Raw genomic sequence first — 24,751 nt, forward strand, 5'->3', positions numbered from 1 at the left:
GTGCTTACGTCCTGCACAAGGCGGGTGCTTACGTCCTGCACAAGGCGGGGTGCTTACGTCTTGCACAAGGCGGGGTGCTTACGTCCTGCACAGGGCGGGGTGCTTACGTCCTGCACAAGGCGGGGTGCTTACGTCCTGCACAAGGCGGGGTGCTTACGTCTTGCACAAGGCGGGATGCTTACGTCGTGCACAAGGCGGGTGCTTACGTCCTGCACAAGGCGGGATGCTTACGTCCTGCACAAGGCGGGTGCTTACGTCCTGCACAAGGCGGGTGCTTACGTCCTGCACAAGGCGGGATGCTTACGTCCTGCACAAGGCGGGGTGCTTACGTCCTGCACAGGGCGGGGTGCTTACGTCCTGCACAAGGCGGGTGCTTACGTCCTGCACAAGGCGGGATGCTTACGTCCTGCACAAGGCGGGTGCTTACGTCCTGCACAAGGCGGGGTGCTTACGTCTTGCACAAGGCGGGTGCTTACGTCCTGCACAAGGCGGGATGCTTACGTCCTGCACAAGGCGGGGTGCTTACGTCCTGCACAAGGCGGGGTGCTTACGTCCTGCACAAGGCGGGTGCTTACGTCCTGCACAAGGCGGGATGTTACGTCTTGCACAAGGCGGGGTGCTTACGTCCTGCACAAGGCGGGTGCTTACGTCTGCACAAGGCGGATGCTTACGTGCACAGGCGGGGTGCTTACGTCCTGCACAAGGCGGGGTGCTTACGTCTTGCACAAGGCGGGTGCTTACGTCTGCACAAGGCGGGGTGCTTACGTCCTGCACAAGGCGGGGTGCTTACGTCCTGCAAGGCGGTGCTTACGTCTGCAAAGGCGGGTGCTTACGTCCTGCACAAGGCGGGGTGCTTACGTCCTGCACAGGCGGGTGCTTACGTCCTGCACAGGGGGTGCTTACGTCCTGCACAGGCGGGTGCTTACGTCCTGCAGGGCGGGGTGCTTACGTCCTGCACACGGCGGGTGCTTACGTCTTGCACAACACTATCCTAATCAAGCTGGCTGATCATACATGGATTACAGGGTCAAACACTGAGCCAGTGATATTTTCACAGCAATGAGCAAAACAGCAAGAGATAAGCTCTTCACTTTCTTCCAGAGGGAAAAGGCAGGAGGGACCTGAGCCCTGGAGAGACTGAGGGAACCAGACAGCAATTAGCTGCGTGTTAAAACTGTGAGAGCTGAAATTCACTGCACAGTTTCTTAATGCACAAGCTAATTTTAACTTCCAATACGGCATATTAATGATATGCTAATGCATCAGGAGTTAAAACTGTACAAACCAGAAAATGTGCACAACAAACAGGCTTAGTGCACAAAAAACCTCACTAATCTATTTGTAGCTCTCTCTCCCAGCCCTCCTCTGGCTGTTTCCCTTCTCCCAGCCTAGTCGCTAGCTCTCTTGTCACCGTCTCCCAAATGCTGCCACCACAAAAGGCGAGAAATGTCAAGTTGTAGCAAAAGGGCATCCTCAGCTATTGGCATGAATAAGATGGAGGGACATTGTGTCAGAAACATTTGCCCTATTTATGTCTGACAATATTTTGTCAATCATTGTGAGAGAAAGTAACAGGGGTGCAGAAGGAAGGTTTCTCTTTATATCACAAAGCCATGAAGCAGCTGGATGATACTGAACTGAAGGCACATATAGGCTTGCTCCACAGAGGCTGTGGCGCTCTGAAATAGCTGGAGAATCCCATGCAGGGCATCCAGTGAGGCTGGAAATATTCCAATAAAGAGCACTTTGCAAGCATTTTGATACTAAAGTCACATGGGAGGAAAGGCAGCTCTGGATGTGAAGGAACTTAGACTATAGTATGTGGCAGGGATGCCCCTGATGGTACATAATATACCCAGCAAACCCCTCAAAATAAAGCATTGCTGGGATGCAACATTATCACATAACCAGCTAGCGAGCTATTACCTTATTATCTTTTCTCTGCTACTTCTGCACCCCGGCATACCACTGGCTTCGGCCATCACCTTATCGCCAGGTCAATGCACATCAGCAACAAAACCCACATCGTCTATCACTTACTTGAATTGTTGCATTCTAAATGACCAACTCTGCACATTTTTGCATTGAATATTAACTGCCACACACTCAAGCGCCCCCTCACATTTTCTTAGATCACTTACCATTCAGTCTACTCCCGCTGGGTGTCTATGTCATGCACAAAAAAAGCAAACTTTTCTTTCTAAGACAGACGCCAGATCTGGGCATGAGCACGTGGTTCTGTACTGTTCTCCCATGCTCAGGGATCCTAGCTGCAACCTCATGTATTGCACCCTGGATTGATTTCCTTGAATTATTTTCTTCTGAATATTTGAAGCTTAACTTGTTGGTGCTTATTTTACTTCTGTATTCTCATAATAAATACCGAGGTTCATATATTCAGCTGCTGTGCAGCTTGGCTAGTTAGCCAGATAAACTTCTCTGCTTAATTAGCACTGTGGCCGCACCCTTGAAAATACTTGGCTATCTTAAAGTTAGCCAGATAAGTATTTTCGGCTAACTTTGGGACAGGTCTACGGGCTAATCAGAGTTAACCAGATAAGTCATCCCGATAGTTACACCCCAGAAGGACCCTAAATTATCCCAAGATAACTTCCCTGAACACATGGACACATACACAGAGCAATGTTCTTGTGCAGCCTACCACACACAAATGTAGTGCAACGTGTAACCCAGGGCTTGTGGGGCTACCTGAGAAAAGCAACAAGAAGTGCTAGAGCTCTATAGACGACAATTCAGCCAACATCTGTCTAACGCTGGGTTCAGCTCCCCTTGGGTTGGGCAATCATAGCACTGGCTGGATTCATTCACCACTAGCATTGCCTGCAGTACTGTACCTTTTACTTTAATTTGCTCCTTACAGTAGGACCAGAGCTGGTCCTGATCATAGTTCTGCGTGAGGGCACACCTGAAACCAGAGACATCACAGAGATGAGGACAAACTAAAGCAGGTGCGAGAAGAAGGGACACGAAGAGTCCAAAAGCTGCAATGGGAAAGAACTGTAGCCCGCACAAAGCATCTTTCAGCTCTGCGATTCCCGCTTCATGATTGTGGCTTAACATATTATGCGAGTTGTACTTGCTTGATCTAGGTTTGATTTTTGACCATGACTGTAAATCACTTTGGGTTGGTTAAAGAGAAAGTGATTTATATAAATAAATACTAAACTCCTCAGGTTTTAGCTTAAATAAACAGACCAGTACACAATGATTGTGGGTTTTCATGCACTCTCCTTCATATATTTATTTAAAATATTTGTATCCCATTTATAGCAAATTAATTGTACTAGCAACAAAAACAATAGAAACTAAACAAACATATCCCCTACGGCTGTCTGTCCTCTCCTCCCACATATTGCCCTTTGCTCCCCTATTGTTCTTGCCCCTCCACCTCACACGTGCACTTTTGGTGGGGCTGTGTCTGGGACCATTGCACCTCCCCTGGCTGGAGCCAAACAACACTGAGTACAGATTGGGCTGCTGACCACTGACATTAAGCTGGATACAGCCGGAGTACTCTCTGATATAGCACGGGCGATGTGGGGACATTGAGTGAGGAGAGTCTCACCAGCGCCGCCCTCCAGGCCTCCCCTTGTTAGTGCAGCTAGAATACAGCTTTCTGTTGTACTGGAATGGAAAGTGGCAGAGCTGCCCGCTCTCGGTGACAACTGCAAGAGAGAGAGAGAGATGGACAGTTTGGGCAGGTCTTGTACCCAGTGCATGGAGGTAGGAGGTACCCCTAACCATAAAGAGACAGACACTCACCCGAGGCAGATGCCTTCTCTGCTTTATGGGAATGACCCTTAAAAAGAAATGAAGTTAAAACCAGGACATGCTGAATCAAGTCACAGAAATGTGAACCCAGAGAGAGCCACCTCCCAACAAGACCTCAATTCTCGGACACAACTCCCAAGGTGGAGATGGCAGTCACAGCATCAGGAACACCTCCCAGCACTTAGGTCCTCCCTGTAGACTGCTCCCAACCCCAAGCATCTCTGCAGAGACATTTTCCAACATACTTTCTCCTTACAGACAGTGTCAGTCTGACATCAACAGAATCTCTCCTGGAAAACATTTTGCAAACTCAATACCGACCCTCTTACACAGAAAGAGAATATGAGGACCCATCCAATCTACCCAATCTACTTCCTGATGCGATGCTTTAGATCTGTGGCTTTACCCTCATATCAATAGAACTAAGAACATAAGAACTGCCATACTGGGTCAGACCGAGGGTCCACCAAGCCCAGCATCCTGGTGCTCTTATTTATTGATTGATTGATTTTTATACACCGTCGTTCTGTTTCGCCATCACAACGGTTTGCAAGTTTCGATCCAAGACAGACAATTTACATTGGAAATACAAAGATCAAGGTTATAGAAGATTACAAGGTAAGTACGGGAGCAGGTATCGGAAAGTTAGGTAATGGAATATATCGAGGTAGCATTCACGGGGTTAGCGGGTAATCAGAAGTGGTAGATAACAATAATTGGAGTGGAAAGGTAGTAAAACTGAGTATTCAGGTAGTTCACTGTTCTCCTGAAGAAGATTTCCCTTTATTTCTGTCAATATTAAGAGCTACCAGATAAGTGTTTTTCTATGGTCTTTTGGAAAAAAATGTTTAAACATCTCAACATTTATTTTTATAAACTAAGAGACTTTGGGTATGAAGTTTAAAAGCAAAGAAGAGCTATAGAGAAGTCATCTAAACTTTGGTACTGTTTAAATATTAAGATTAACGGTATCTCTTATGGGATTCATTAATAGCCCAGGCACAATCGTATCTCAACTGTTGTGGTCTTGAAAAATATTTAAGCTCATTTTATTTTTTTTAAATTAAACAAAAACCCTTAAGATAAAAAATGTTTTTCAGTTAGAGTAATAAAGATATACAGTCTACAAATAAAAATGACAGGAGGCTTTTTAGACCAATGATTGAATTGTTGAGCTTTAGTCAAGCCTTGGCAGCTTAAGTTCATTTCTGAGGTCTTTTCCTCCTTCAGCTTAGGGGCCTGTAAAACATTTTCCTCTCTGTAAACATAGAAACAGAAAACATGAGGTCAGATGGGCACGGCCCTTCCAGTCTGCTCAGCTTTATAGTCCCTCAGCTTGAAATAGGACCCTAATTTAGCTGAACAGAGAGCGATGTTAATCTTCTTGTGTGTGATGGCAGGAATGGAAACTCTTTAGCAGCACCTAAGGCTGTTTCTGAATGAGCCCACACAGGACCCTGCGAGCCTGCAGGAAGTATCCCTGGAAGAAAGGTCACAGAGATCCCCCACTCTCAGGAGCCTCCCCTTCCTCCTCCCAGAGGTCCCTGACGGTAGGACAGAAGGCCACTTCCGTTACAGCTCCCAAGCTTTCACCTGAGAGCAGAGGCTGCCAGCAGGCTCAGACCTTACCAGATGAGACGTACAGCAGAGGAAAACGTTGAGAGCCAGCAGTAATAACTCCATGCTGAGGTGCACCTCCAGCCTGCTGCAAAGCAAAAGCAAAGACACGAAGAGCACAGCAAACTTTCCAAAATCAATACATGGAAGCAAAGGTCTCAGCAGAACTGACCGCAGAGTTTTTGTAGGAGCCTGGGACGGGCCTCACTCCTCGTGCAGCATGGGTGGGTCTTGATGCATCCCACCCACTTTGGATTCAGATCCACCTCACAGGTCTGCCCAAACGGAAAACGAGTGCTGTGCCAGCTGGTCGAGATCTTCAGGATGCATAATAGCAAAAGAAATCAGAGAGGGTCCCGGAGCCTCGGAAAAGCTATTAGTAGCCATGTGAGGGGCCTGTGAGTGCACACAATGCTGGCTCTGCATCCCACGCTCACTCTTCTTTGCTATTGAGTCCACTGAAGACCTCAGGACAGGGCTGGAGATGGGAGAGAAAAGCCCAAAAGGAACCGGAAGACAGAGAGAAATCATACCTGATTAGGTTTGCAGATCAACCAAGTTGTTGGAAGAGCAGCAGGTTGCGAGCTCCTGCTTGTTTACAGAAGCATATAATGTTCAGTAACATCATGCACTGGTGTTTCCAGACTTGTTAACTATTGGTAAAAACATGGTCAATGATCGTTGAATCTCTTAGGAGGTTGCTGAGAGATGGCAGTGTTTGTATTATGATTTGTTTAATTTTATCATAAATGTTTTTATTGGAAGCCACCTAGAAGTGTGGATAGGGTGGTCAAGCAACTCTTTTAAATAAAATAAATACTGCAGATGGACCTGGTGAGACTTGGAGACGGGTAGTAACTGGCAGTTGTGAAATTTAATGTGGAAAAGTGCAAGGTGATGCACATAGGGAAAGACAGTCCCCTAACATGTACATAATGCTGGGAATAACCACGCAGGAAAGGACCTGGGAGTACTTGTGGACAACACATTGAAATCCTTGGCACAGCATGCAGCAGTCAAAAGAGCCAACAGAATTTTTGGAATGGAGAATAAAACAGAAAATATCAAATTGCTCTGTATTGATCCATGGGGCAACCGCATCTTGAGAACTGTGTGCAGTTCTGGTCGCCCAATCGCAAGAAAAACACAGCGGAACTGGAAAAGGTGCAGAGAAGGGCAACAAAAATAACAACAGGGATGGGACAGCTCCCCTATGATGAGAGACTACACAGGTGAGGACTCTTCAGCTTAGAAAAGAGACGGCTGACAGAGAACAGAAGTTTATAAAATCAGGAGTAGGGTGGAACAGGTAAATAAAGGACGTTTATTTACCCTTTCAAATAATAATAAAACAAGGGGGACACTGCATGAACATAAGAACAAAAGAAATTGCCATGCTGAGTCAGACCAAGGGTCCATCAAGCCCAGCATCCTGTTTCCAACAGAGGCCAAAAACCAGGCCACAAGAACCAGGCAATTACCCAAACTCTAAGAAGATCCCATGCTACTGATGCAATTAATAGCAGTGGCTATTCCCTAAGTAAACTTGATAATAGCAATTAATGGACTTCTCCTCCAATAACTTATCCAAACCTTTTTGAACCCAGCTACACTAACTGCACTAACCACATCCTCTGGCAACAAATTCCAGAGCTTTATTGTGCGTTGAGTGAAAAGAATTTTCTCCGATTAGTCTTAAATGCTACTTGCTAACTTCATGGAATGCTCCCTAGTCCATCTAGTATCTGAACGAGTAAATAACCGATTCACATCTACTCGTTCAAGACTGCTCATGATTTTAAACACCTCTATCATATCCCCCCCCAGCCGTCTCTTCTCCAAGCTAAATAGCCCTAACCTCTTCAGCCTTTCCTCATAGGGGAGCTGTTCCATCCCTTTTATCATTTTGGTCGCCCTTCTCTGTACCTTCTCCATCACAACTATATCTTTTTTGAGATGCAGCGACCAGAATTGTACACAGTATTCAAGGTGAGGTCTCACCATGGAGCGATATAGAGGCATTATGCCATTTTCCGTTTTATTCACCATTCCCTTCCTAATAATTCCTAACATTCTGTTTGCTTTTTTGACTGCTGCAGCACATTGAGCTGACGATTTCAATGTATTATCCACTATGACACCTAGATCTCTTTCTTGGGTGGTAGCTCCTACTATGGAACCTAACATTGTGTAACTACAGCAATGGTTATTTTTCCCTACATGCAACACCTTGCACTTGTCCACATTAAATTTCATCTGCCATTTGGATGCCCAATCTTCCAGTCTCACAAGGTCCTCCTGTAATGTATCACAGTCTGCTTGTGATTTAACTACTCTGAATAGTTTTGTATCATCTGCAAATTTGATCACCTCACTCGTCGTATCCCTTTCCAGATCATTTATAAATATATTGAAAAGCACCGATCCTTGAGGCACTCCACTGTTTACCTCTTTCCACTGTGAAAACAAACCATTTAATCCTACTCTCCTACTCTTAATTTTCTTAGAAGCCTCACAAGAGGGACTTTGTCAAACACCTTCTGAAAATCTAAATGCAGTAGAGACTGCTTTGTATAATCATCTCCTCTAGTTGATACCTTTCATTGATTCAAATGATAGAAATTGAGTCATATCAAATTTGCAGTTAATTCCTCTGTGTATGTAAAAGCACTCCCTCCCCGATTTCAGTGTCCCCTTTTACAGTTCTGCTGAGACCTTTGCTTCCATGTATTGATTTTGGAAACTTATAGCGTTTTGATGAACCTAGGGGTAAGGTTGTAGCTGAGACAATAGAGCGATTTGAACCCTGGCTTTCCTGGTTTGTAGCCCAGAGCTGTAATCACTAGGCTACTCCTGCAGAGATGCCAGAGATCCTTGGCATGGCATCAGGAAGCAGACTGTAAGCACAGGCTGATGCAGTCGTACTGCCACTCTCCCTACACTCTCTTACCACTCAGCTCTCTGGCTTCTGCCAGATTTTTGGTTGCAATTCCTGGAATCTGCCACTCTTGGTAAAGAAGGATTTTCTCATGTTTTTCTAAACTTCCGACCTTGTAAATTCATACCATGACCTCTGGTCTTTCAATTTCCTTTTCTATGGAAATTTTCACATCCTATCATTTATTGCTAAAGGTTTGATTGCTTCTTTTGCATCCTTTCTTTCTCCAGCAATTACATTTTGAATGTCTTAAGCCTCTCTTTATAGAGTTTGTGTTACAGTCTTGTGTCCTTTTCGATGCCCTTCTCTGAACTACCTCCATCCTATCCTTATCAAGTTATGGCCTCCAGAATAGAACACAGTGCTCAATGTGGTGCCTTGCAAATGAGCAGTACAAAAGCAATATTACCAACAGGAAATATGAGGCAACACTTCTCTTTCTGAGCAAAGAATACTGTCAGCTTTTCCAGCTATTTATTACATATTCTGGCATCCTGGGAGTCATCTGACATTACTCCCAGATCTCTTTCTTGTCTAATAGTTTCCAGCTCATGTGTGGCTGATGGGTTTTTCTGATTTTCTCTTTTTTCATTGAAGATCATTTTCTACACTCTGGACTGTTCTTCTTTTGTTTTGGGGTTTTTTTTTCACTCCTTTCCTCATTGCTGCTCTGTTACTGATTTTGTATCATCTGCAAAGAAGGATCTTTTTCCCTCCCCTTCCTCAGTGTTGCCACTAATAAAGCTATTGAGAAGAACCAGTCCCACTCCCCTGGGAAACTCCACAGGTTTCTTTACCTTCAGCACAATGGACTTAATTGACCACTACCTTCTGTGCTGTGTTGTTGAATCAGTGTCTGATTCAGTTTACAACTTTCTGTCCTGATCCCATGCTGTCCGCCTCACTTACCAGTCTTCCATGTGGAACAGTGTCAAAAGCCTTCCCGAAGTCCAGACAGGCAAAGTCCACTGGCAGCATTATTGATATCCAATAATTGTCACACTCCAGTTATTTAAATTACCATGAATATTAAACCTGATTATTTTACATTTTGATGATGTTTTTACTTAAAAGGTCCAGTTAAGCAAAGTACATTTTACTTTGTCCATTGCTTGCACATTATAACCCCAGGCTCCAGCAGAGCTCTGACAGCTTATGGGGAGCTTGCAGGTTCACGGTTATTCCTGAAAGCTCTATAGAGTTTACTGATGATAATTTGGGTGAGCCAGTTTTACTGCTTCTTTCCTACCAGTGCAGAATACACGTGAAGCTTTTAAATTGAATGGGCCTCTTTTTACTTCCCTACCCTGAGCCTGCCCCTTTTGCAAGCAGTCAAGAGTAGGGGCATTTAAGGATGGGCCATATTAAGCATAAGCAGGTAGTTTTCCTTAAAAAAAAAAGTTACTAAAATTTAAGTATTTGCATATCCCTCATCTGCTATATCTATCTGTAATAGCTGTCCAACACCTGGCAAACAAGCATTTTGGGTGCTGTATATTCTCAGCTAGATTGTTGCAGCCCCTGGTGGTTCTTCAGTAGGAAAAAACAAAAGCTCTGGGGCTAACAAAATTAGGACACAGGCACCTCTCAGTAAAATAAAATAAAAATACTGTCCATACCAAGCTGTGCTGTTCTAGAAGATAAAGCCATTTACAGTATACTTTTGTAGACAGTACATTTAAGTCTGATGCAATCCGGACAGAAAATAAAAATCCAGTACAGTTTGCTAGTTATAGTCACTGAAATCTGCAAGAACGCATGAGAATTTCTTTGTAGGGATGCTGGATATAGGCAGTGTGTGTATCTCTTTGAGCAGCAGGAAGGGAAACTACATTTAGGGATGAGTTCCTGCTGATTCCCTCTCAAACAGCACCTCTGTAGCAGATCCAGAGGTGTGAATTCTCCCTTTGACTCCAACCAATTTAGATTGCGAGCCCTCTGAATGTAATCCACTTTGAACTGCCTGAAAGGTGGAATATAAATCACATACATACATACATACATAATAAATAAATAAAAACAGTTAATTCGTCTTTAAATACTTAAGGCAAGTCTTCAGTCTAGACAAGGAAAACGGAGTTAACGCTTCTTCTGGAGGCCGAGAAACTGGAATCCCAGCCACCTTCTCTTTCCTAGAATAGGATGGAAGAGACCACCAGCCAAGGTGAACTCATGAGGTTTGTAGAAACACACACCTTCCACTAGGGAGTGCGATTACCTCTGACCTCCTACTCCACTGTCCGTGAAGAAACACTTGTGACTCCCTTCCACATGGACAGTGCAGGCGATGTGTAAATGTATTAATGTATGCACAACATCTCCCCATCCCGAAACATTCTTAGGCAGCTAAAAACTCCACAGCCCTCTGCAACCAAGCGGCTGCAGTCACGAGTCAAACTCTTAGAAGCCCGACTTCTATGCACCAAGCTTTTTTGGAGCTGTCACGTGTCAATGCTTACAGCCAACCATAACACAGAGCTGCTTCTTCCGCCCCTGGGACTTTAACTGGTCACGTGCCCCTGAGAGTCCCCCGGGCGGGCTCTCCCCTTACCCTATGGGGGAAGAGAAAGCATGAAGGGGCGGTCCGTATTCAAAGCCTCACTACCTGTATCCAATCAGCAAGAACATTTCATGACTGACAGCAGAAGCTATCAAATCACAACATCAATTTTCTCACTGTGGAGTTCCGTACATACCGTTTGAATATCTTAATACGTGACCAGAGACACAAAAACGTAACGCGGAAAGACGATAAAACAGCCAATCAGAATGCGCCGTAGAAGTGATTGACGGGTAACCTTTCTACCAAAGCTGTCAAAGTTGCTCGCATACAATCCGGAACTGAGTGACAGTTCATCCGTCAATCAAACACGTGCTTCCGCTTTGAATCGGGTTTTTTGGATTGGTTGGACCAGGTGACGACACAGGCGGGTATTTCCCCTCTCTCTTCCATCGGGGCACTGTGTCGTCACGGGGCGTGCCCGCTGCCGAATGCCGCTCAATGGCATGCTGGAGGGGGCGTGCAACCGCACGCTGATTGGCCACGCGCGAGAGGCGGGGCGGAGTGTAGCCCGGTCTGGGCCGAGCAGAGCGTGACGGTTGCCCGGGGTTCGGAGCGCGCGCCGGCCCTATGGAGCTCGAGAACATCGTGGCTAATACGTGCTCCTGAAGGCCCGGGAAGGTGAGTGCGGCCCCTGCCGTCCGATTGCACAATCAGCTGTGAAATCTGTTACCGGAGGTCGCGGGCCAGGGTTGGGCAAGTTCCTGGGGGAAAAGTCCATGAGCAGTTATTAGCCAGGCAGACTTGGGAAAGCCGGCGCTTATCCCTGGGAGTGAGATACAAGAAATGCATCAAGTATTGGGGATCTGCCGGGTGCTTTTGATCCACTCTCGGAGACAGGACCCTGGTCTGACCCAGCATTGCACTTCTTTTGTTCTGCAGCAGGTCCTCAGATACGCATGAGACAAGACTGGTTAGGGGGATTTGAGGACCAGGTTGAGAACTGCTGATGTAGAACCCTAACTATGCTCAGTTTTCTATGCTGAATGCTTTCCAGTGTTTATGGAGGTTTTAACCGTAGCCTGCTTCTGCTTTTAATTTCTATAGTGCTACTCCACACTATACATATACGCAGCACTATACAAGTAGGTAGGAGAGACTGGCCTTGCACCATGGAGATTACTTGTTTTAGGTTCTAGCTGGTCTGAAGATTAGGATTGAGCTCTAGGTGTGACCCTGGTTTAAGCCCCCATCTAGATCTTGCACTGACATTACCCTGCTGTCCAGGTGCCACCTCTGGGGCATGACTTGTGGGGGTATTTCTTGTGGGACTCATGCATCTTTGCTGGGCTCTCTTATCCACTGATTCTCAGGAGTGGTGTTCTGGGCCATAACCATCCCAGTCTCCTGGCTACATCTGCTTATTTTGATTTCTTCTAGGGGATATTTATTTTATTTATTTACATTTAATATGCTGCTTGTAAAGCAAGTTAACCAAATGGATGTACAAAGTAAAACATACATAAAAGCAGTTCTAATACAAATCAGGTTGTAGGTCCCCCATAGATCACGTTTTAGAGAAAGTGAATTCTGGGATTAAGGGCAGTGGATACCGGTTCTGGAATGTGATCCTTTAGGGTTTGATAGTTCACGCAGAGGCCCAGAGTTCCAGCTTCTCTTTCATGAATAGGAAGGGAGCTCCTGCCAGAGAGGTGGCCCACCTGATAAAGCCCGTTCCCTTATCTTCCTGCTAGACCAGTCCAGACAAGTGGGTTTTATTTTGCTGATGTGGAGAGAGGACACAACGTTTTGACCATGAAGGGAGGTTCGGCTGGGCCCTTGCCAGCAGTCTCTGTCTCTAGCAGATGGTGGATATGTGTGAATTAGTGCTTTGGATTGTGCCTTGGGCCCGTCTTTCTGCAGATTCCCACTGTTTAGCAACTTTACCTCACAGGGTCTTTTGGTTTTTCCCGTGTGGAGTGGGCCTCGAGGGTGGGTCTGCTTGATCACCTCTTGTAGGCGGCACTTGGGCATTTCTGCCTGGTTGAGGCTTCTGGGGAGAAGGAGAGTTCCTCAGTGAATTTCCAGCAATTCACCTCCACTGTCCTTTCTTTCTCCTTCCTTTGTTTGTGGCTAAGCCCTCCATAAAGTTTTTACTGGAAAAAAAAAGAGGAGAACTGGAATTCTGGGAGCAGCAGTGCATGAGCGAGCGTGTTCATGAGCATGTGCAGGGCCTGGCCACTTCTGAAGGGGCACTGCACAGCAATGACGAGCTGCATCAGGAGCCCCCCTCCTGGGGTCCTCATTCCTGGCCTGCCTCTGCCTCTCCTGTAAAAAAGAGCAATTAACTCACCACCGCAATGAACTGTTACTAGCTGCCTGCAGAGGCCACTGCATTCCCAAAATGCCCCACACACGGTGCTGACACTGGGATTGCCTCTCAGTACTCAGGCCTTCGGGCAGCTGCAGGCATGGCAGGGGATGTGAGGCCTCTGTCTTCAGCCCACTCTCTGGGAGGTCCCAGTCTCCCCCAGGGTATATTTTCCCTGGCATTTGTGGTGATTATGCACAAATCCTTCTGTGCAGTGCAGAGCCCTGATGGGAGCGGTTTATCAGCAGTCTCAGGGCTCGGCGTAGGTTCCATTCCTGCTGCCCATCTCTGGCTCTGCTCCAGAGCAGACATGGGTGGCTCCAGGGGCCTTGGTTTTGCAGGCAACCCCCACTTCCTTTGAATCCCCTAGGGCAGCGGTTCTCAACCTGTGGGTCGCGACCCCGGCGGAGGTCGAACGACCAAAACACAGGGGTCGCCTAAAGCCATCAGAAAATACATATTTCTGATGGCTTTAGCCGCTGAGAAGTCGCGCTACCATCTGCAGCAGCGCTATTCAGCTGGAACGCACGCCGTTATGGATGCGCGTTCCAAACTGAATGCCTGCGTGCATGCGCAGACATGATTGCATCATCCGTCCGGGGCCTAAGGGGCGGGGGGAACGCTCCACAGTCCATAGCAGCGCATTACATGTGTCCGGCGCTTGTGGGCGGACGCAGCAAGCGCCGGAGGACAGAAGCCTAGGAGGCGGAGAGGCAAGAGAGCCTGCGAGACAGCCTGCTGGTGTAAAAAAGGTTAATAATGTAAAAACAGTACACACACCATGCACACAATACTGTGTAAGTGTAAGGTGCTTTGTGTGTAATCATTTCTGAATTGGTAAGCAAGAAGCAACCACAACCATCTCACTGAATTTGGCAGCATACTGTTGCAAAACATTGCACTGTTGTTTACTGTTATATTACTGTTGTTATATTTAAACCCATGCTATGCCATGGTGAAATGTTATTTATTTGGAATTGTTGTTATATTTAAACCCATGCTATGCCATGGTGAAATGTTATTTATTGGAATTAGTAATAAATATTTCTCAACATATAATTAAATATGTTTTTGTGATTAATCACTATGTTTAAATTATGTTTGATTTGTAGCAATGAGAATACATAATGCATATCAGGTATTTACATTCCGAATCATAACTGTAGCAAAATTACAGTTTTGAAGTAGCCACCAAAATTATTTTTTGGTTTGGGGTCACCGCAACATGAGGAACTGTATTGCGGGGTCACGGCATTAGAAAGGTTGAGAACCACTGGGTTAGAGGATGGAGATGAGGAGGGAAGTGCATGGGGGTAACTTGCTGGTGTGGCAGAGGTTATAGGTTAGAGGATGGAGATGAGGAGGGAAGTGCATGGGGGTAACTCCACCACCACCCAGAGGAGATGGCAGAGACAAGGATAGAATCAGAATTCCAGCGAGCAGGGGACAGGACCCAGGATCTATCGCGCTGAGCGGGACACGTGGAGGCTCTTCAGCTGCTCTCATCTTCTATGTTTCTGTGTCTCTTTGAGGAATATAATTGTACCATGTTATTATTGGTTCGGCTGGTTTTATGGTTCTCATCCACTTGATGAAGTCTTCTTTAGTTGCATATTTAGAGAAGGAAACAGTAAACATATGGCTGTGGTGATGCACACGCAGAAGGGACTGCGCTCTTTTTGATACGTTTATTTGTATATTTTGTTTCTAAGCAATGCTAGCGCAGCCGTGTTTCTCTCTGTAGCCTGCGCTATTCACCCAAAGGTTCATGCAACAGCAGTCGGGGGGGGGGGGGGGGGCCTTACTGTAGATGAGAGCCTCAGTGGTGTAGCAGAATGGGGCAGAAGATACAATTCTGGGGGACAAAACTCTACCAATGCACCTCCCTCCTGCCCTGCAGCACCCCCTGCTATTCCAGTACTGAGACCCTCACACACAGCTCTGCCAATGCACCTCACTCCTGCCCTGCAGCACCCCCTGCTATTCCAGTACTGAGACCCTCACACACAGCTCTGCCAATGCACCTCACTCCTGCCCTGCAGCACCCCCTGCTATTCCAGTACTGAGACCCTCACACACAGCTCTGTAATGCACCTCACTCCTGCCCTGCAGCACCTCCTGCTATTCCAGTACTGAGACCCCCACACACAGCTCTACCAATGCACCTCACTCCTGCCCTGCAGCACCCCCTGCTATTCCAGTACTGAGACCCTCACACACAGCTCTGCCAATGCACCTCACTCCTGCCCTGCAGCACCCCCTGCTATTCCAGTACTGAGACCCTCACACACAGCTCTGCCAATGCACCTCACTCCTGCCCTGCAGCACCCCCTGCTATTCCAGTACTGAGACCCTCACACACAGCTCTGCCAATGCACCTCACTCCTGCCCTGCAGCACCCCCTGCTATTCCAGTACTGAGACCCTCACACACAGCTCTACCAATGCACCTCACTCCTGCCCTGCAGCACCCCCTGCTATTCCAGTACTGAGACCCCACACACAGCTCTGCCAATGCTCCTCACTCCTGCTCTGCAGCACCCCCTGCTATTCCAGTACTGAGACCCTCACACACAGCTCTACCAATGCACCTCACTCCTGCCCCGCAGCACCCCCTGCTATTCCAGTACTGAGACCCTCACACACAGCTCTACCAATGCACCTCACTCCTGCCCTGCAGCACCCCCTGCTATTCCAGTACTGAGACCCCCCACACACACACAGCTTTGCCAATGCACCTCACTCCTGCCCTGCAGCACCCCCTGCTATTCCAGTACAGAGACCCCACACACAGCTCTGCAATGCACCTCACTCCTGCCCTGCAGCACCCCCTGCTATTCCAGTACTGAGACCCTCACACACAGCTCTGCCAATGCACCTCACTCCTGCCCTGCAGCACCCCCTGCTATTCCAGTACTGAGACCCCACACACAGCTCTGCCAATGCACCTCACTCCTGCCCTGCAGCACCCCCTGCAATTCCAGTACTGAGACCCTCACACACAGCTCTGCCAATGCACCTCACTCCTGCCCTGCAGCACCCCCTGCTATTCCAGTACTGAGACCCCACACACAGCTCTGCCAATGCACCTCACTCCTGCCCTGCAGCACCCCCTGCTATTCCAGTACTGAGACCCTCACACACAGCTCTACCAATGCACCTCACTCCTGCCCTGCAGCACCCCCCGCTATTCCAGTACTGAGACCCCACACACAGCTCTGCCAATGCACCTCACTCCTGCCCTGCAGCACCCCCTGCTATTCCAGTACTGAGACCCTCACACACAGCTCTGCCAATGCACCTCACTCCTGCCCTGCAGCACCCCCTGCTATTCCAGTACTGAGACCCTCACACGCAGCTCTACCAATGCACCTCACTCCTGCCCTGCAGCAACCCCTGCTATTCCAGTACTGAGACCCCACACACAGCTCTACCAATGCACCTCACTCCTGCTCTGCAGCACCCCTGCTATTCCAGTACTGAGACCCGCACACACAGCTCTACCAATGCACCTCACTCCTGCTCTGCAGCACCCCCTGCTATTCCAGTACTGAGACCCTCACACACAGCTCTACCAATGCACCTCACTCCTGCCCTGCAGCACCTCCTGCTATTCCAGTACTGAGACCCCCACACACAGCTCTACCAATGCACCTCACTCCTGCCCTGCAGCACCTTCTGTTGTTCCTGGACACATACACACGCATGCACGGTTTTGCTAGCCTATACACACGTGCGCACACACACACCCATGCATGGCAGTGCTTCTGCCAGCACAATCACACACAGCCAAGGTGATGAGGGCAGAGTTGTTTTCTGTGCAGATCTTGTTCCTGTCTGCACTTAGGGTTGACTCCTGCTTTGCACAGCCATTTCCTCTTTTGAAAGAAGCATTGTGGTTTTGTTAGTTCACTTATTTAGTAGAAATAAGGGTCAAGAGGAAAGCTGTAAGTGGGACCTTTTTATCACACTAAATACAGCTCTGTCCCCTTCATCGGGTCAGTTCAGTGCAGCGGGGAGGGTAGAGAGAGAGGATAAAGACAAACTGCAGAATTTACAGCTGTGGGAAGGTGGACAGTGAGTGACGTCCCTTTGTGTTTGATGATTTATATTTTACAGAAAGTTAATATTCTGCATGGGGTCTCCCTCCTAAAAGTTTGAGAGCTCACCCCTGTGCAGCTGAGTCCTGGGTACTGGGAGGCAGATAAACTGATCTGGATAACTTAGCCTATATGTGAAGTGGCTTAGCCAGGTAACTTATCTGGCTCACTCAGCTCCTCCCTGTTACTCCCTGGAAGGCCCCTGCTATCTCCAGCTAAATGTTAGCCACATAGAAAGTTATCCAGCTAGAACTTAGTCAGAAAAGTGCCCAAATATTCAGTTATCTGGCTAAAAGCTTCTGAATATGGCCCTCTCGGAGTACAGGCAGCCCAGGTCTATTGCTCTATCCGTTCCAGCCCCTGGTTTCTATGCTTAGGGAAAAGGCAGCACATGGAGGGGAGGGGAGTGACCACGTGGGAGGGAGGTGTTGTCGCTCTGCTCTCTTCCCTGCAGTTGTCTGGAGCAGGAGTTAAGAGCTGAGCGCAGGTAAGAGAAGTACAGAAAAATAACTCGTCAGACCGCCGAGTTATGAAGTCCGACGCTGGTAACCTCGATGGCCGTTTTCATTACTGGCAGACAGGCAGGTTATTAAAACCGAGGTCGCGTTTACCGGCGTCAGGCTTCATAACCGGCAGCCACGGCGGGTCGCGTTAGCGAGGAGGCGCTAAGGTCGCGCAAGCAACCCTAGTGCGACCCCCCTCATTTACATATTGCAGGGTGATTCCCTTGCAGGCGCCAGGCGTGCGTAAGAAAGCGAGCGCTGAAAAGTCAGCAAAATGTATTGCATCGGCCCCAAAGTTATCAGCTCAGCTCCTGACAGAGGGGAAGATAAACCACTTAAAAAACAGAATGTGAAAAGAGTGGGTCCTGATAGCAGAGAAAGTGAAAGAAGCAGCACCGTCTTCTCATGGTTGTGTGCACAGATACAGAGCTGTTTCCTGGCCTTACCATGAGGTCGTGGACACAGAGGGTTTCTCTCTCTCACACATCCTCCCATCGCTCACTCTTTGGGGCTCTGGAAAGGCTTTCATTGCAGGGCAAACTGCGACCTAACTTCAGGGAGTAGCATCCTCTGCTCTTTCTGACCTGATGATGCAACCACAAAAGTATTAAGTTAGTCTAATAAAAAAGGTTTCATATAAAACTTATTTGTTGTCTTTTCGCCTGTTCCCTAGCTTTGTCATGGCTTTTTCTTACGTATGCGCTGTGTGAACTGCTGGCCCAGCTTGTCAGGAAATGGGAATGCGCTGCGGGTCCTGCTGAGGGATCGTCTCTGTTACGTGACCCGGAAACGGGAATGCGCTGCCGGTACCGCTGAGGGATCGTCTCCGTTACTGTTACGTGACCCGGAAACGGGAATGCGCTGCCGGTACCGCTGAGGGATCGTCTCCGTTACTGTTACGTGACCCGGAAACGGGAATGCGCTGCGGGTCCCGCTGAGGGATCGTCTCCGTTACTGTTACGTGACCCGGAAACGGGAATGCGCTGCCGGTACCGCTGAGGGATCGTCTCCGTTACTGTTACGTGACCCGGAAACGGGAGTGCGCTGCCGGTACCGCTGAGGGATCGTCTCCGTTACTGTTACGTGACCCGGAAACGGGAATGCGCTGCGGGTCCCGCTGAGGGATCGTCTCCGTTACTGTTACGTGACCCGGAAACGGGAATGCGCTGCCGGTACCGCTGAGGGATCGTCTCCGTTACTGTTACGTGACCCGGAAACGGGAATGCGCTGCCGGTACCGCTGAGGGATCGTCTCCGTTACTGTTACGTGACCCGGAAACGGGAATGCGCTGCCGGTACCGCTGAGGGATCGTCTCCGTTACTGTTACGTGACCCGGAAACGGGAATGCGCTGCGGGTCCCGCTGAGGGATCGTCTCCGTTACTGTTACGTGACCCGGAAACGGGAATGCGCTGCGGGTCCCGCTGAGGGATCGTCTCCGTTACTGTTACGTGACCGATTCGGTGCTTGTGATATTGGTGGTGTAGCATTTTCCTTCTCCCCAGGATTCAGTCCCTGGCCACTCTACAGGGTTTCCTTAGATCTGTAATTAATTGATCTCCCGCATATTTATTGCGGATAAGCTGAAAATCTGAGGGATTTTGGAAGCCCTGCCTTAGCGTTAGTTCTCGTAGTCCCCCTCTCATTCTTGCTGCCTTTCCTGAGATCTGCTCTTTCTGTCTCGTAGGTGGTGGAGGGAACAGGAAAGGGAAGAGTAAGAAATGGCAGCAGATGTTGCAATTCCCTCACATCAGCCTCTGCGAAGACCTTCGGTCAAACATGGGTGAGTGCAAGACCCGAGGAACTCGCATGTGCACAGACCAAGGCGCTGTTTATTCCCTCCTCCTCTTTTGCATAAATTTGTATATATTTCATATCTTGCAGCTTGGCGCACATGTGCTATTAGGCCTATTATATTATGCATTGGCCCTCAGAAATTCATTACCATACCAAAACCGAATAACGTCCAGCATTCAAACAGTAACAATCCTACCTATCAGAAAGCAACACTGCACCCAGGCCCTAAGACAGCAATACACCTCCTATATGGACAACAGACTAAGCCAGGCAACTACTGCCGTACATCAGAAAAGCAATTTAAAAGGTAAATAAACTAAACTAGAAAAATACATCACCTTGATCACACATGCACAACACAGACAGACCCTCACCAGATACAAAGAGACCATGAGGTATAAATAGAAATTGTACTGACAGAAAGTGAACTGGAAACCACAACAAGCCGGACTCTGCATGCAGTGCAACAAAGGAAAAATGGAAATATCACCATTCCCCATAAAACATCAAACCATAAAATCAAGAAAAATAAATCAATCATAATAGTAAAATCATACTAATAAGAATATTTCAAAATAATATTTCAATACTGACAAATAGAACATCCAATAATTAAAAACTAATTTCTTAAAAAATCCCAAACATCAATAACATACTTCAAAACAGCAGACGTATTAATTAAAACTACTAATGATTAAAAATAATCCCCCTCTCCCCATACCTGGGAGCTTTTTTCCAGTCATCCTGGGAATGAAATCCACTTTGAAATGGCTGAAAGGTGGAATATTTATTTTGTCTGATTTTATAAGTTAACAACATTAGTCGGGGGTGGAAGGCATGCACAGACTCTCTTGCTGTCATATACACACCCCCACACTCTCTAACATACATGATCATTCTCACACGCATGTTAACTCAAGGCTGGATTAAGGAGTGGGCATGCTCACACACACTGACCCTCACACTCTCTCAGTCACATGTACACTGGCTCTCTCATGCACATATGCTCACTGACTCTTATATGCTCTTTCATGCACATGCTCACTGACTCATGCTCACTGACTCTCCCATGCTCTCTCTCATGCACATGCTCACTGACTCTCACATGCTTTCTCTCATGCACATGCTTATTGACTCTCACATGCTCTTTCATGCATATGCATGCTGACACACTCACACAAGTTTATGCTCACTGACTGACATACTCAGGCTGGGGGGGGATGAATTGGTCCAGATGGGGAGGATGAAGGATAGGTTGTTTTAGTGTGCACATGTATGAGTTGCATGGGAGAGAGAGGGATGGGAGACATCAGTTGCTCAAGGGTTGTGTGCATGTGGTGTGTGTTGATTCAGATGGGGGGGGGGGGTGTAATGTTTCCCTTTGATAGAAAGGGGGTAAAGTAAATTCTGGGAGGGAGATGTCGGGGAGGGGACCAGAGGGATGCTGGGCAGAGAGGGGTGAACAGAGGGGAGCCAGAGCTGTTGAAAGGGGCAGACAACTGTCCAGGGTGAACAGGGTCCAGAGGAAAGAGGGTACCAATGTGCCTGGCAAGGGTCTTGGCACCAGGATCACTAAAATCCTATGCGGGCTGATCCAGTTCTGGTTTTGTTTCATTGCATGCAAGACTTTCTAGTTATGATTGTACAAATCTATGCATGCACTGGGCAAAACCAAGACTGAATCAGCTGTTGGCAACACTAAGTCTGCAGACCCTGTGGAAATATTACACCCCCCTCCTCCAAAAAAATAAAACAATAGCAGTAGCAACATTTTACCCGCTAGGAAGAGGAGTGGAGCTGGGAAGGACGACGGTGGCAGGCTGAGGCGATCCAGATCAGTGCCCCAGGCGCACAGCAACAACCACCGCCAGAGGCCGGGGCTGGTCTCTTATTCTGGAAAGGCCTGGAAGGCTCTGGTAGCAGCATCAGGACACAGGGCAGGCAATGAAGCAGTTTGCAGGGCCTGCTGCATCTCCTGGACGGAAACAATCGCGGGCTGCAGCAGCCCTGCTAAACCGCAGCAAGGAAAGAGCCAGGAGCAGAGGAATGGACTGGGAGGGAGAGGGACACTGCAGGAGCTGGAGCGCAGAGCAGAGATAACTGCAGCAGCAGCGGAGTCGGCACGAGAAGCACGCGGTCAGGGAAGGCAAAGAACGCTTCTCTATTTTCAATTCTGCAGCTGGGTTGCCAGGCCCTGTTTAAGCCAGCTGATTGGCGCTATGCCTGAAGCATAGCTGATTGGTTCTTAAGATGCCCAGCTAGCTTGACCAGGCTTTAAAACCGGGCTGTCTGGTTCAAAACCGGTCAGTTGGCCACCCTAGGCACCACCCAACACTGCTAAGGACCTGATGGCACACTAAACTCAGCTTGTCACTTTAATGCCGCCTCTCTGCTGTGTCCCTGAGCCGAGCTGCTTGCGCAGATCACCACTTCCTGCAGGGCTAGGGGAAGGAAGGTATCTTCTAGCAACAGCACATGTGGGAGCTTGGAGAGTGCAAAGGGAAGTGCAGTGTTGCAAGGGAAGCCGATGGGGCCTGCAGGGGAATGACAAAATCTATTCTGGTGACCTACCAAGTCACGTCTGCATTGCAGCAGAACAGAGAGAATTTAGTATAAATGAAATCATTCCGACGAATGTTCTGACACCCCGAGCAAGTTCTGTATGCAAATCTAGCAGAATATCAAGTCTGTGCAATTTATCTAAAAAATAAAAATGCAAAACATGAACTTAACGTTGGGTTGCTTGGAAAGAGGTTGAATGACATCTGCACTCCAGCTTATCTCACTGGTGCAGGTGTTTATACCCCCCTCTTTCAGAGCTCATATCCAGAGAACTAAAGGTAAATTACCATCCTGCGTAAATTGGTCTCTTCCCAGCACGAGTAACCTGAAAATGCTGGCAAAACAGAACTTGAATCACCTTGCAATGAAGTGGCCCAAGTGTCCACAAAATACCCAGAATTGGGCTTATGTAGACCATAAGGAGACCATCGTCCTATAGAGCCATGTGAGAAACAGGCATTGGGACTTTGCACAATGAAGCTTATAAATCACTCCACTCACACAAATATTTAGCTCAACTTCTTAATCATAGGCCCCAATAATTTTATGTTTTAAGAATTTTTTTTGCAATTAAAAGATTATTAATCAGTTGCCATTAGAATGGGCACTTCTCTTAGAGAGGAACTGCCACAACCTTCGTTAGTATCCTTTCTCTTGAAATAGCAAGCAGCACTGCTGTCTGCTCTCCCATATGCACCTCGTTGATGTCGTGTCTGCCCTTAATCTCATTAATATCTTTCTGTATTAGTTAAGATCGTGGTGGCTATGTCAGCACACGTTAATTTAATCTCTTGGATCAGAGCTGCCAGGTCTGCTTTAGTTACTGGGGCATCCCGGACTAGGGCTAGAGAGATTGGCCACTGAAGACCCCTCCGTCGCTCCTTGCTCCTTGCCTTTGGGAGAAGAGGACCTAGAGAATTTAGCCAAGGCAGCAGCATAGCTCTTTTGAATTAGCTGCCTAATGAGAGTATAATCCTCTTTGCTTGAAGCACAAGTCAGAGTGGAAGTCCCAGGCACTGAGGAATGCTGCAGATGGATCCAGATAAAGCCTCTATATCGCTCCATGGTGAGACCGCACCTTGAATACTGTGTACAATTCTGGTCACCGCATCTCAAAAAAGATATAGTTGTGATGGAGAAGGTACAGAGAAGGGCAACCAAAATGATAAAGGGAATGGAACAGCTCCCCTATGAGGAAAGACTAAAGAGGTTAGGACTTTTCAGCTTGGAGAAGAGACGACTGAGGGGGGATATGATAGAGGTGTTTAAGATCATGAGAGGTCTAGAACGGGTAGATGTGAATCGGTTATTTACTCTTTCGGATAATAGAAGGACTAGGGGGCACTCCATGAAGTTAGCATGGGGCACATTTAAAACTAATCGGAGAAAGTTCTTTTTTACTCAACGCACAATCAAACTCTGGAATTTGTTGCCAGAGGATGTGGTTAGAGCAGTTAGTGTAGCTGTGTTTAAAAAAGGATTGGATAAGTTCTTGGAGGAGAAGTCCATTAACGACTATTAATCAAGTTTACTTAGGGAATAGCCACTGCTATTAATTGCATCAGTAGCATGGGATCTTCTCAGTGTTTGGGTACTTGCCAGGTTCTTGTGGCCTGGATTGGCCTCTGTTGGAAACAGGATGCTGGGCTTGATGGACCCTTGGTCTGACCCAGTATGGCAATTTCTTATGTTCTTAAGGTGAATATCATCAAGTGTAAATAGGATATCTGATAATAATAAATAAAATTACCTGAGTGGCTGAAGGGGTCGGCCATACAGTGGTGAGGAGGAGGCCTGGCATAGCTGATGGAGGAAAGACAGCAGGAGCCGTGGGCCACAGTGAGAGAGGCAGGAAGAGCAGTGATGGACTGCAGGGGATAGGTGCAGGTTACATTGCTGAAACCGCGAGGAATCGTGCAATGAAGCTCGTACTGCAGCAGTGAGAGAAGGGGCCGGCTGCGATGAGAGAGAGATGGCAGCTGTGGCCTGCGTAGGAGCAGTGATTGGTGGCCCCCAGATTTCCCACGGATGAGGGCAGTGTCTGGCATGGACAGAGAGGCTGAGATTACTGGTGCTAGAAGTGGTGATATGAGGCCGGAGCTGAGCAGCAAAAAGACAGAGGAATCTGCTGAAAGGATCATCTGACCGAGCCACTGCCGTTACCGAGGGCAGAGCTGATGGGAGTGAGTGCCCAGACCTAGCACCACCACAGTTTGATTAAAAGGAGGTACATGGCAATGTTTGTTTAATATATAGTCGTCTTTTATTATCCATGTACAATTTGTAACCTGCTACAAACTACAGAGTATGTGGATTAGAGACATTTGTTAAATAAGAAAAGGGGGTGCAGTTGGTGTTGGAGGGCCTTGTGGAAGCCTCAGAGCAGTGACTGCAGCTGGGCCTCATCTCGCTGGGATCACTAATGTCAGCGGGGACGCGTGGAAGCCTCAGAGCAGTGACTGCAGCTGGGCCTCATCTCGCTGGGATCACTAATGTCAGCGGGGACGCGTGGAAGCCTCAGAGCAGTGACTGCAGCTGGGCCTCATCTCGCTGGGATCACTAATGTCAGCGGGG

The 24,751-nt window shown here is 47.8% G+C and overlaps 2 protein-coding genes across 2 annotated transcripts in view; one reads left to right on the forward strand and one right to left on the reverse strand.

Moving 5' to 3' along the window:
- F12 (coagulation factor XII) overlaps positions 1-5,990 on the reverse strand; it is a gene marked incomplete at its 3' end in the record, with an annotated part of 30,077 nt that extends 24,087 nt beyond the window's left edge. The window contains 4 exon segments of the mRNA XM_029583369.1: positions 2,856-2,926; positions 3,587-3,686; positions 3,784-3,820; positions 5,422-5,990. Of these exon segments, the coding sequence (XP_029439229.1) occupies positions 2,856-2,926; positions 3,587-3,686; positions 3,784-3,820; positions 5,422-5,475 (262 nt within the window).
- Positions 5,991-11,309: 5,319 nt separating this feature from the next.
- GRK6 (G protein-coupled receptor kinase 6) overlaps positions 11,310-24,751 on the forward strand; it is a 52,105-nt gene continuing 38,663 nt past the window's right edge. The window contains 3 exon segments of the mRNA XM_029583367.1: positions 11,310-11,505; positions 11,508-11,528; positions 19,506-19,601. Of these exon segments, the coding sequence (XP_029439227.1) occupies positions 11,478-11,505; positions 11,508-11,528; positions 19,506-19,601 (145 nt within the window). The 5' untranslated portion in view covers positions 11,310-11,477.

Source organism: Rhinatrema bivittatum, chromosome 18, assembly GCF_901001135.1.
Source record: "Rhinatrema bivittatum chromosome 18, aRhiBiv1.1, whole genome shotgun sequence".
In the NCBI taxonomy this organism is placed as follows: domain Eukaryota; kingdom Metazoa; phylum Chordata; class Amphibia; order Gymnophiona; family Rhinatrematidae; genus Rhinatrema; species Rhinatrema bivittatum.